The 14,280-nt window shown below is 41.6% G+C and overlaps 1 protein-coding gene across 1 annotated transcript; it reads right to left on the bottom strand.

Annotated features, from left to right (window-relative positions):
- Window positions 1–7,718: 7,718 nt before the first annotated feature.
- LOC124258510 (solute carrier family 23 member 1-like) lies at window positions 7,719–9,703 on the bottom strand. Its single transcript, XM_046692581.1, has 3 exons — window positions 9,437–9,703; window positions 8,859–8,954; window positions 7,719–8,026 (listed from the first exon to the last, which is right to left on the bottom strand). Exons 1-3 carry the CDS (start codon window positions 9,690–9,692, stop codon window positions 7,803–7,805), a joined length of 576 nt encoding a protein of 191 aa, XP_046548537.1. The 5' UTR covers window positions 9,693–9,703; the 3' UTR covers window positions 7,719–7,802.
- Window positions 9,704–14,280: the final 4,577 nt, after the last annotated feature.

Raw genomic sequence — 14,280 nt, 5'->3', positions numbered from 1 at the left:
AAATAAACAACGTCTTCTGAATGGCTTAACCTTGTACTTCTGGATACATACACACATGTCACATATTATTTTCATTTCACTTCAGTGTTCAACATGCATGTCTATCGGAAGTGTGATCCCAAATAAAACGTGTTGAATTTGACAACTTTCCCAAAGGGCATGGTGTGTTCATTGCGTTTTCTTATGTCGACAGGTAGAAAGATTATTTTCCTGGTCCCCAACAACCAGCACTCATTAGAGTAACCGTCAAAATTGTGTTATAGAGTGAATAAAGGGACATTTGATATAAATTTACATTATATTAAGAAGTAGCTATTTTCGCAACGCGGGACAAAATGGCCACGTCTGGATTGACCCATGGGATGTTGACTTCACTGGTGTAATGCTGTGTAACTCAAGGAGCTTCTGCACTCAAGTATGTGATATCTTAAATATAAACGAACGAGACGTAAGGGGATACACGGTGTGGCCTTGTTTGCACATTGTACTCAATTCATTTCCATAAAATTTACCTCCTTCCGCACGTCGGCTAGCATGCTTCAAACTGATAACGGCGTTCCAAAAACTCATCCCCTCGCTATATCAGACCTAGCAATTCTGCAGGAGGTATTCGATGGTTTTCTGAGAAATGATGAAGCAGATCTACTATGTCCGACTCGTATCCTCGAACTTTTCATGCGAACACTGCATCTGGCAATATATTTACTCTACTTTACTTTACAAAGGTTGTTTGGTTTGGTTTGGTTTGTTGTTTAACGCCGCACTCAGTAATATATTTACAAAGGACGCTTATAGTGAATTGAACACATCAATTTCAAACTGCCTATCGCCTCCATTTACCTCGTGATGTTAACATGTTCCGATGTATTGTAAGTAGAGAACAAGTTTGGGAAATAGATTTGATTTACACCACATTGCTTGTCAGTTTTCAAAGTGATAAATAACTCGATTGAAGAATAATGTAATCAAACTTTGATCGTAATTGTAGAACATTAATAAATACATATAGTATTTGCTGTTTAACACAAAACGTCACAAAATTTGAAATATAGAGTGTTTCTCGATAAACTATTAATCACAAGATCCAGAGAAATGCCGGGCTGATAAACCTGAATCGAGGAAAGGGAGGCACATCGTTGTGATTGGATAACGACCGTCACATGATATGTCCATATGTGCTGATGAACAGCCGTTTTCAAGATGTGGTGCAATACCAAGTCTATGTTTAGCCGGGAAAACCGGGTCACAGGTAACGGCTATGTAGCGCTATCTGTCACCTGAGTAAACAAACGTCGTCATGAATGACTTTACAACATACTACTCGCTGGAAATCACACGATCTTACTCTATTTGTCTTTTGTGTTCAACATGCCTACTGATGGATTGAACGAATCTTTTCAAGCAAAGCATGCTTTATTTTCTGAAACATCCTGGGTCCATTATAGGACTGTCCAAACTATTATTTTCTGAAAAAGTGAGGAAATAAATATATCAGGGCACGTCATGTTAAGAAGTTGTTATCTCTTAGGCGGTGGGGTAGCCTAGTGGTTAATGCACTCGCTTGTCATGCCGAAGACCCGGGTTCGATTCCCCACAAGGTTACAATGTGTGAAGATCATTTCTGGTCTCCTCCGCCATGATTTTGCTGGAATATTGCTAAAGGCGGCGTAAAACTGAACTCACTCACATGCTCACTCACTCCGCAAGCTTTGAGAAATAATTCTATGTGAAGCAATGGTTGGGATATTGATTTGGCTTATGTATAACTGAGTTACCCTTAGAGCATGTTCACAGGTATAGACCCAGGAACGAGTGAGTGAGTGAGTTAGTTTAGGTTTACGCCGCTGGTGGCGGAGGGACACCTGAAATGGGCTTCACACATTGTACACATGTGGGGAATAGAACCCGGGTCTTCGGCGTGACGAGCGAACGCTTTAAACCTACGTGCCCTGACACAGTTCATTTCCACAGAATCAGTGAGTGAGTTTAGTTTTACGCCGCACTCAGCAATATTCCAGCTATATGGCGGCGGTCTGTAAATAATCGAGTCTGGACCAGACAATCCAGTGATCAACAGCATGAGCATTGATCTGCGCAATTGGGAACCGATGACATGTGTCAACCAAGTCAGCGAGCCTGACCACCCGATCCCGTTAGTTGCCTCTTACGACAAGCATGGGTTACTGAAGGTTCATTCTAACCCGGACCTTCACGGGTTTCCACAGAATGTTCAAGTCCAGTTTTCAGAATGAACCTTCCTAGGCAATATAATTGCGGGTTTTCACAGTACCAGTCAGCAGGTGTGCCCTTTGTTCATACCAGCTTATCAATGGTATTTGTATCAGGGCCACAGAGGTCACAGACACGAATACTGACCCATTCACATGTGGGTTATTGAGAGATTTGTTCTACTTCTTAGTAGCGACGATACATGACATTGTCACGTGTTGGGTACACATTGCTGAATCACGATTGCACAACGCCACTTAATATTGGAGAACAGCTTAATTATTGTGAATACTTGAATACTTCTTATTGTGAATGCAATGAAGAAGTTGACATCCATAAATCTTGCTTTTTTATGCATTCCACTTCTAAATGTATTTGAAAGAGATAGTTATGAACAACAAAGCCCTATCAAAATACATTTAGTTATTCAACATGGACAAGACGGGAAAGAACCTAAATTGTGTTGAATATTTTGAGATTCTCTTAAATATCACCAAAGATTGCTTCTGTCATTACAAGACATCACCGGACGCAGGGACGTTTAGAAATTACTCTCACAGATTGTGTTTGTTTGTTTGTTTGTTTGTTTGTTTGTTGTTTAACGCCGTACGCAGCAATATTCCAGCTAAATGAAGGCGGTTTAAATAATCGAGTCTGGACCGGACAATCCAGTGATCAACAGTTTGTTTGTTTGTTTGTTGTTTAACGCCGTACGCAGCAATATTCCAGGCTAAATGAAGGCGGTTTAAATAATCGAGTCTGGACCGGACAATCCAGTGATCAACAACATGAGCATCGATCTACGCAAGCCCTGACCACCTGCCTCTTACGCCAAGGATGGGTCGCTGAAGACCAATTCTAACCCGAATATCCAACACTTACAGGTTAATTAAATGTCATACTTTCACCAATGATGTGAATGAAGAACTTGATTTGACAGAAGATACTGATTAAGTTACACATGTTGACCTTACACGCACCTACACAAAGATACTAGTTTACTTTCTCAGGGAACATTTTACAGGATCTTCTTTGACTTTCCAAGGACATAGTGGAAAGAGTCAATAATAGATTTCGACTAAAGCGATTGAGGAGACTATGATAATTTCATTACTTCTATATGTGTTACTTACTAATTAAATTACTTCTGTATTTGTATGGGGCGGTGGGGTAGCCTAGTGGTTAAGGCGTTCGCTCCCAGTCAGCGTCACGCCGAAAACCCGGGTTCGATTTCCCACATGGTCACAATGTGTTAAGCCCATTTCTGGTGTCCCCCGCCGTGATATTGCTGGAATATTGCTAAAAGCGGCGTAAAACTAAACTCACTCACTCTGTATTTGTATTCTAATCTATTAGCGTGTGTAATAATCACCACACTGAATTCCGCCAGGATTTCTTTTGCCACTAATTATTTATACTGGTTGTGAAGGTGTCAGCTGACATTTCAAAATATTTTTGCATTTGGACACAGGTAGATGACGTAGCATCCATATCTCTACAGCTACAAAGTAATTATCCGGAAGCACTTTGTGGGTTAATACGGATGAAAGACAATTTAATTGTCTATTTTTTTTATTAAATAAAAACAAACCAAAAACTTGCGAATTTGTTATGTAAAGATCACTTCGTCTGTCATTCGTAGGTCACGACTACCGGACAATGGGTCTGATTTTAAAGCGTGCGTGCGTGCATGTGTGTACGTTTTGTGTGTTTAGACCTATATGTTGGTTGTTTGACCCTAACTCAGCAGTAATCGAGTTCATTCCGGCGATTGATAGATACTCAAATCTGTACCAGACAATCCCGCCATCATAAGCATCGACCTACACAATGGAATACGATAATGAGCATCAGCCCTGTCAGCGAGTCTGACAACCCGTTCCCATAAGTCGTCTCTCATGATACATGTACGCAAGGGTTGCTAAAGACCCAGTCTCACTGAACTGATGGTATTGATGAGGATGGTTTGCGAACCGGCTTCCTGTTCGCCAGATATCGTGGTCAGCATGTATCTAGGTTCCCATACCTAATGGCATCCTTGGTTTATCTCTGTAAGGATCATTGCATTCTTAGCATTAGCGACCCGTGAAGATCCGAGTTCGATCTTCAGCAACCCATGCTTGTAATAAAAAGAAACTAACGGGATCAGGTGGTCAGACTCGCCTACCTGGTTGACACATGTCATTGTATCTCAGTTGTGTAGATTGATGCTAAGTTATTTACAGACCACTGCCATATAGCGGGAATATATCAGAGAATGTATTTTACCAGACTCCTCCAACTTGGTAAGGAACATCCATGAAGATACGTTGACTTGGTTGACACATGTCATCATATCAAATATGCGTAGATCAATACTCATATTGTTGTTCACTGGGTTGTCTGGTCCAGACTCGATTATTTACAGACCGCCGCGATACTGCTGGAATATTGCTGAGTGCGGCTTTATACAACAACAACAAAAATATTTTAAAAAATTCTTTCAACTTATACATTCGTGCTCCTTTTGCAGAATTGCACACAGCAAATATTATCCATTTCACCTTGAGTTTTGAATCGTGATCCAAAACGCTTGCCACACCTTGAACCAAGAAACCTGTGCATGTAACCAGTCAAGTCTGCAGAAGGTAGCTGAATAAATACCTTTTGAAGTGCATCAAACATTGGTTGACTTTGCGACTTTTTAATTAAGCAGTCGGTCATCAGTATCAGAAAATCATGCGTGGAATATCGGGTCTTGGACTCATTGGTGGCTTTCAATCCTAGATCCGTGAAGATAGGGTTAGATCCATGCTTGTCATAAGAAGCGACTAACGGGATCGGGTGGTGAGGCTTGCTGACTTGGTTGATCCCAATTGCGTAGATCGATACTCATGCTGTTGTTCACTGGATCTATCGCTGGAATATTGTTGAATGCGGCTTTAAAGAACAACCAACCTACCAAACAAATCATTGAATTCTAAAAAGTGTTAACATAACCATATAAATTACAAAGGTGTACTTGGTGCGGATGATCGGTCTACATTGAAAGTGATATGCCTGATCCGAAAGGCTCCTTTATGTATTTAAAAAGAAGACAAAGTTCTAAAGTCCTTCATGAAGGATGCCTCTCTAATGCAATTGGCTGCTTTTTTTAAAACAATTTCTTTAGGGGTAGAAGCTGAAGGTGTTCCTCGTCTTGATCATCTTAGAGACCCTCACCTGACCGCCTCCATGGTGTAGTTGTTAGAGCGTCCGCCCGGAAAGTGGAAGGTCGCGGGTTCGATCCCCGACCGCGTCATACCAAAAGACGTTAAAATATGGTACTTGTTGGTCCCTGCCTGGCGCTCGGCATTAATGGGTACAACAAGGACTGGTCGGCTCTGGGTCAGTATAATGTGTCTGAGTGGGGTATTCATGCTTCAATGCGGCATGGTATCTCAGTGGGCTAGCACTATAAAGCCAGCTTAAGTCTGGGCTAGTTCAAGCAGCTGCACATACACACATGCACGTCGTCATATGAGCGAAATATTCTCAAGCACGACGTTAAACCCAATTTCACCTCACCTCACCTCTTAAAACCCGGTGCCTGCTTCATATCATATTTAAAGGAAGGAGCATTATCCTCTAAATCTGACTCCATGTCCACAAGGGCGGCTGGGAATTTTTGGCTATGCTTGATGACACGACATTTGTCAAGAGTTTTCTCCCTTTCTGCAGTAGACTCATAGTCACAGCAGAGGTATGCTGCCTGATTGAGCACTGGGTTCAGATGCAGCTCATCTTGGCAAGTAGTGTACTAAACATGGGCATACTGTTAAGGGTGTGCGATTTGTCCCGTGTGTGTATCTGTTCGCCTACCCAACATGATGCCCTGTCGTTCTCATGACAGTACAGGAAATTTTATTCATTCATTACTGACTGAGTTTGGTTTTACGCCGCTTTTAGCAATATTCCAGCAACATCACGGCGGTGGACACCAGAAATGGGCTTCACACATTGTACCCATGTGGGGATTCGAACCCGGGGTCTTCGGCGTGACGAGCGAACGCTTTAACCACTAGGCTACCCCACCGCCCCTATTCATTCATTAACACTGGACTCCATTAACACGGATTATCTCTGTAATATTCCAACAGCTTCAGCCTTTGGTTTTCACATTTCACAGCCTTTGGGGTACAATCGAGCATGCTTTGATTATGGGTGAGGCACTCGGTACGTTTCTCAGCATTGCAGTCGTGCTCTTTGGTTTCATTAAAAATGTTACTTTAGACTTACGTCCCGCGTCGAATTGACATACCATGATATCAAGAACTGTTCAAATCAGGGTTAATTGTTGTTTAACGCCTATTGTTAGGAATAGTCCAGCTATATGACGGCGGTCTGTAAAAATCTGGACCAGACAATCCAAGACAATCCAAAGATCGATTGGGATACGATAACATGAGTCAACCAAGCCATTGAGCCTGACCATCCCGTTAGCCGCCTCTTACGACAAACATGAGATGCTGAAGACCAGTTCTAACCCGGATCTTCACAAACCCTCACTAACTACAAAGAACAAAAAAACATACTGGCCTGTATCTGAATGATGAAGTCGTCTAGTACTCCACGCAAATACCATTTATCAAAGCAGAACAAGAAGACATTCAGACATGGATACTTTTAGAGAACATGAACTAAAACATATTACAGTGAAGAGGTAGAAACCACCAACTAAGGTAGTGTTAGTGTTAGTGTGTTAGTGTGTGTATGTGCATATATTCCCACTTGCCAAATCTCTCTTTCGCCGTTCAACGGCTCTTCAGGTGCACAATGAAAGATAATTGTACTTAGCTTTCATTGGAGATTGGCAAGAAGAAATATTTGGACTCATATTTTAGTATATTTATTGCTTTTACACCTGCAGAAATATATATATATATATAAACACACACGTGTGTGTGTGTGTGTGTGTGTGTGTGCAGCATCATTTACGTGCCTGACAGATCCCAGTTTTAGCTGCTTTTATTGACAGTTACCCGTATGTAACCAATACACAGAACATTGAAGCCATGCAAGACAAATCTTATGGAGAGCAACTTCTAAATTTTGTTTACCACGACGTTTCGTGTCCCTTCGTCAGGTGGACAATCATCAGGTTGTTATCCATAAGATTTGTCTTGTATTACAACACCAACTTCTAAATGCCTTGGAAAAATTTAATTGAAGCCATGAATGCACATCCTCCATAATCTCCAGGGTATACCCTGGATGCATCTACGGCTCGGCCCGATAATTGTATTACCTCCCTTTTGCTGGCTCCGCCTTCTCACAGTAGCCATTAAGATAAGCCGTTACAACCGAGCTTGGCAGTGTCAACTAAGATCGGGACAGCAGCCGCGAAGGTTTGCTCGCTGTGCGACTCAAATTGGGGGACTAAAATCATGCAGACGCCTTACCAGCGTAGACACCTGATTGGATAAAACCCCAGCAAAGGGAGGTAATACAATTATCGGGCCGAGTCGTGGATACATCCAGGGTACTAGTGGAGATTTATCGGAACGTATACCCTGGGGATTATCGAGGATGTGAATGCACAACAACAGGATGTCTTAGTCGAGAGCAGATGTTGATTCACTGGGTCCCCTTCTCGGTCTTGGTGGCATGAAGGGAAGATATGAGATGATTTTTATCTTCTTGTACAGACGTGGTACACAGTACCACCCATATGCAACTGAGGAAGGAGTCAAGCTTGAGTATTCGTTCTCTTTTTGAGGACAAGAGTCATTTTCATGACGCTTTCGCCACATTGCAATTCCTCTGTCTTCAAGTGTGCCTGGAATTACATTTTACAATGTTCAATTAAGTATACTCAGAACTGCAAAGGAGAAAGAACACGCAAATCAAGAAAAACATAAGATATTCCCTAAAATCATTGTGATCTTATGATTATGAATGTTTTCTTTCAATAGAAATTTTCCAATAACTATTAATGTATTTTTCCAGATTTGTCAAAACGCTTATGTGAGCGCATTTTGAAATCATTTCAAGATTAGTGAAAAAGTAGCCTTCCCTGTGACACCATTTATGCTGCTCTTGCCTCGCGTGAGTCATACTCACGTCTGCAGTATTACAACCATATTATGACTTGATCAGTTGCAAGTTATACACTTGTATGATAACTTTTTGAAACTGTCATTGGAAGGACATGATAAAAATGGTAATGTATCACAGACTGAGAACATTAATGCTGTCGGACATACAAATGAGGCTAGAGATCACCAACAACATAGTTAAGGACACAGTACAGGGGACGATGTGGACTTACTGTACATGGTTCCGAAGCCGGATTTTCAGTTTTCCGTAGCTACTGGCAACTGTCAGAGTGAGTGGGTGAGTTAAGAGTTATAGTCACATGGGCAATATTTCAGCCATATCGTGACTAAAAACAAGTAGAAATATTAGATTAAATAAAGGTAAATTTTAAAAATCCTGTCAGCGAAGGACAGTGAAACCAACTAGAGGATCACAGATACGAATATGAAAGATTTTTTGTTTATATTAGTTTCTGATTTACTGTGGAAGTCATAACATATTTCAATGTTGTATTTATTATCAATATGATATAATATTTTACAAAGAACAATAGTATCTAAAAATGTGATTACCTTTCACAATATTGTCAAGAATCATCGCGACCATACCACCAACGAACATGTGTGTTCCTAGAGTAACTTTGAGAACCGCATCTGCCTCTGTGTTTCCTGAAAGATAACTCCATGAATACAATGTACATAGATATTTTCTTATTATATGTTAATAAGGTACACAGGAACTTCAGGTGATCAGACATGAAATGAAAACAGACACCAAAACATATCTATATTCATATTCTAAAACATTCTTTCTGTCAAGTAAAAACATGGGTTCAAATTAATGTTAAACTTGGATGCTTAACATGCTATACATTGGAAAGCAATGAGAGAAAAATAACCGTTTTGATAAATCATTCAACGATCCCTAATTTCCTCCATGAGTGAGTAAGTGACTTTAAGTTTACGCCGCTTTTAGCAATATTTCAGCAAATATCACGGCAGCGACATCAGAAATGGGCTCCACATTGAACCCTTATGGGGAATCGAACCCGGGTCTTCGGCGTGACGATCGAACACTTGAACCTTTAGGTTACCCCACCGCCCCTTTTCCCGAGATGAATAGAAGTAATTGCATGTAAATGCACTGTTACCTGTATTTATAACATCAGGGTGCCTGCCTATCCATTCTGGCAGGAAAACACCGACAAAGAATGACAACCCCAGAATTGTCAGGTTTCTGGACGAGCCCAAATTAACATAACGTAAAGTGGAAAATCCTATTGAGACGAGCAGGCCACAGATGATGATGATGACACCTCCTAGAACTGGATCGGGTACAGATGCGAAAGCAGCACCTAACTTTCCCAGGAAGGCAAAGATGATGAGTATCAATCCAGCACATACCATCACGGATCTGCTCCCCGTCTGCAAGAAAGATTTGGAACTCAAGATAAACAGTTTTCCATGAATGCATTGGGCAACACATCGATTATTGTTCGTGGGAATTGCAAACCTGTTCATTCAAAATCAAATTCAAACGTTTGTGTTGATATTGACTCACTTTATAGATAACAACTTAATTTCGTGAGTGCAACGTTTCAATACAGAGTTTTGTACCGCTGTCAAGCAGATACAAGAATCTGTATCGAAATGTCGCACTCACGAAATGAGGAAGTTGTTATCCTTAAAGTTTGTCAATAGTGTACTTCCCAACTTCTAGTGAGTCAGTGAGTTTAGCTTTACGCCGCTTGTAGCAATAGTCCAGCAATATCACGGCGGGGGACTTCTAAAATGCCATTCATAAAATTCTTTGTTGATAATCACAGTTTCTTATTGGACCTTATATATATCACGTTACGAAGGAAAACACCCAAATATCAGGGACCAAAATATACCTCCATCAGAACTGAAAACCCTACATATTCCAGCAACTTGATGTACTCGATCTCGTGAGTCGCGCTTTCAACACGCAAGGGCTGCCGAGGACGTATTTAAACTCGAACTGCGGTTCTTTTAAATAATCGAGACTGGCACGGACAATCTCAACTGTAGCTGACCATTTTGCAACAGCAAAACATGTTGTGCATTTGGTTTGCATGTATATGGTTTTCTTAAAGACAAACTGTCATATTAGGACAGGAATAATCTTACGCTTATAACGAACATTTACCTTCGTAACAGAGATCGTTGCAATGTTGCCACTATATGAGGTTGTAGCATGGCCGATACCGACAGCACCAGAAAGGAGTCCGCCTAACCCTTCCATGAGAATCCCTCTGTTCACCGCGTGATTCGGTGGAGTATCGACTTCACATGCCTTCGCTCCCAGCAAAATAGTCCCCCACAGACTCGATAAACGATGAAAAGAAGGCTGTACTGAACCCGACAAATACAGGAAAGCTGAATCCTGGCATTCCAAACTGTCCTGAAAAACAAATAGCCCAACGTCTTGCCTTTTGCTAGTACAGTACTATAGACCACATGCTATTTTCATGTCCACACATAACTGTAGTGTTAAATAGTGATATCAAATGTTTACAGAGGCGTCATATCAATGAACTCACTATTATAGTTTATCCATTTCACATCTGTTTGGTTGTTTTTTGTTTAACGCCGGACTCAGCAGTATTCCAACTATATTCCGGCGGTCTGGAAATAATCTGGTCTGGACCAGACAATCCAGTCATCAACAGTATGAGCATCGATCTAGCATTTGGGAAACGATGACATGTGTCAACTCGTTCCCGTTAGTCGCCTCTTACGACAAGCATTGGTTAATGATCCGGATCTTCACTATCATTTCCACGCAACGCAGTCTTTAGAAATGCAGAAGTCAGAAGAACACCTCTACTCATCTTCTGGAACCCCTCAAGAGGAAAATGACTGCTATATGTATGATTCAGCCTGCTACCTCGAAGGGGACTTTGCTCGTCGATTCAACGTCCATACAAACACCATTTGGCACTTATGGCGGCGTTTTTAGCAAAGCAATAAAGTTACAGACCGTCCCCGTTGTGTTGTGGAAAGGTATCGTTTTGGGTGTGGGGGCGTTATAATCTGGGGTGGAATAACAGCTGCATCAAGGACGTCAATGATTGTGATTGAGGGGAACTAGAATGCGGCGAGATTTAGCAAATGACCACTTTACCATTTTTCGCAACAGAACAAAGTGACGTTTCAACATGACAACACAGACAACACGTTGCTCAAGTTGTGTTACCTTGGCCCGCACGATTCCCTGATTTGTCACCAATTGAATACGCCTAGGACGACGTTTGCGACGTTATGAGAATCCTCAAACAACGCTGCATCATCTCCGCTAAATCCATTCTCGGATATGGAATGATCTTACCCAGCACTTTTATCGACGTCAGTCACGCGAATGTGCCAGGCCTGCAATACTGCACAAGGTGAACGCGCTCGCTACGGGTCGTGTAATTTTGCTTCTGAATTCCAAATTGTGTTGTTGCCTATTTGCATGTTGCCAGGGTGCTGTTCGTATGGTCTGTTGATCGTTACCATACCTTTAAACATCCGTCTTTCCATGTAATGACATTTCATTCATGGCAGTACAAGTTTAACACCGATTCTATTTGTTGTTTGTATGTAACAATAACGTTTGCCTTTGAGAATATATCCGAGTACCTGGGTATGGGAAAATCAGCCAAGGAGTAAGGTGTATAAGTGACGATTTCGCATCTGTCCTCGCCATATAACGAAGGTTGCTAGGATCGTCGGGGAAGACGTCGGTGATGGTGAGGAGCGCACAGATCGTCCACATCAACATGATGCTTAGCAGGATCTAAAACAAACGTAGGGCAATAGCCAAACGTTTTGTAAGCACAGGCCGTAAATGCATATTTGTGCGCGTACTTTAAATAATACATACATCAAATTATGACACATAATGCACACGGCGGAATTCCAATGGTGAACATACGCGTACATACAGGGAGTAGGTATGATTTCACGAATCTTTCAGCAATCCTCAAGCAATGTCACAGAGCGCGAGACACCAGAGATGGGCAGGTGACCATTGAGATCAGGGAGATCATTGTCCCCATGTGGGGAAACTAACCCGGGTGTTCGGCGTGACGAGCGAAGCTTTAACCAGTGGGCTACCACACGACCCATATAGGTACATACGAACATAAAAAGAAACGTATGAAGAAAATTCCCGTCCTCCTTCAGCTGAGTGGTCCTGTGGTCAAAGAAGTCGATATTCGCTCTGCAGAGTTGTGGCAGTGCAGTGAGTTGGGTTTTACGCCGCTTTTAGCAATATTCCAGCAATATCACGGCGGGGGACACCAGAAATGGGCTCCACAAATTGTATCCATGTAGGGAATCGAACCCGGGTCTTCGGCGTGACGAGCGAACGCTTTAACCACTAGGCTACCCCACCGCCCCTGTGGCAGTGCAGGCCTCATGGGCTTGAACCATAGATCCTCGCCGGATACGATCAAAGCCTGACAGTGCCGTGTTTCGAGTTCATGGTTGTTAGATTATAGAAGCAGGGGCGGATCCAGGATTTGGGAGAAGGGGTGCACATAAATCATAAAGTCCAACGGTTAGGGAGAATTTCAAATGCCCCCAAAAGAGAGTGCATCCTTTGTTATGTCAAAAATACCTTTCAAGTGGAGCTTGCAGCATGAGAACAAAAGGATGTGTGCGGTTAAACTTGGAGAATGACTTTTGACATACCGGAAATAAGCCGAAAAGTCTAACTCGACTCCTCTTCCGTTCGTCGCTTGTTCTTCCACATGAAGGAAGTGGTATTTGTACGTTTTCAAGGTAAAGGGAAAACACTATGACAGTCCCAGCACCTCTGTAGCATACAAGGATATACATTAATCATAAATGAAGAATAATTATTGTCACACAGGGATGGAGACGGATGTAACTGTGCAATATCCGTGGAATAATTTTGGTCTTGACAGAATAAACTGATTGTTTCTAACATATGGCATTTGGTAAATATTTTGGTCAACAACATGAAACATTTTTCTTTGCCAACATGCTTCTGTTGGTTAAGTGAAAATATATCTTGTCAAGTTATTTTATGAAGGTCTATAATCTACATCATTTGGTAACAGTCTTAACATTACACGATAATAATTTCCACAACAGCCGAAATAATTAAGATAAGAACACTTTGTATTATTTCAGGTCGAAATGAAACTTCAGGGCGGATGGGAAATGGGAAACAGAAAAACTACGGACAGCCTTATAATTTTCTTTTCTAATAACTTGAATTACGTGCGTCCGAATAGCTGAACATTTGGTGACATGGCGTTAACCTGTAACTGGAACCCATTTGACCTTGTTTCTATATCTGACACAACTGATAACGATTGCTCTAACACTCATGCTTAGGATCAATGCTACAAACATCTTGCCATAAACACAGAGTAATCATAACTTCAGAATCCATTGTACGATTTCGATCGTTCACAGAAGGATGTGAATGTTGCTTGTGCTAATATTGACTTCATAACGTGACGAACATACACTTTTACTCACATAAGAGCAATTTCCCACGAAGATCTTGAATACAGTATTGGGATTTTGTACAAAGAAAACCCAACCAGAGATATTGTAGGCGCCACGGTCACAGGTCCTATGAAACGAAGCATGACGCCAACAACACCTGTTGCGCCGACAAGAATCTCAACCAGCGATGCTGCCATGAGGCTTCCAGATAGCTGCAATAAGTAGATGAAATTTTCAGAACATTTCCTCCTCCAAAACACGATTTTAATTAAATTAATTTTTCAAATCACTAAACGATAATACCAAGGAAACAAACCAAGACACGTGTATCATACGTGTTGTCTATGGAAAAGGACGTACATATAGAGCATTAATAGCGAGTGAGTAAATTTAGTTTTACGCCGATTTTAGCAACATCACGGCGGGGACACCAGAAATTGGCTTCACATATATTACCCATGTGGTGACTCGAACCCGGATCTTCGGTGTACGAGCCAATGCTTTA

The sequence above is a fragment of the Haliotis rubra genome, unplaced genomic scaffold, assembly GCF_003918875.1.
Source record: "Haliotis rubra isolate DU_JTF1 unplaced genomic scaffold, ASM391887v1 Scf695, whole genome shotgun sequence".
Lineage (NCBI taxonomy): Eukaryota > Metazoa > Mollusca > Gastropoda > Lepetellida > Haliotidae > Haliotis > Haliotis rubra.
The sequence above is the reverse complement of the archived record's forward strand: the minus strand, read 5'-3'. Positions and strand labels throughout refer to the sequence as shown.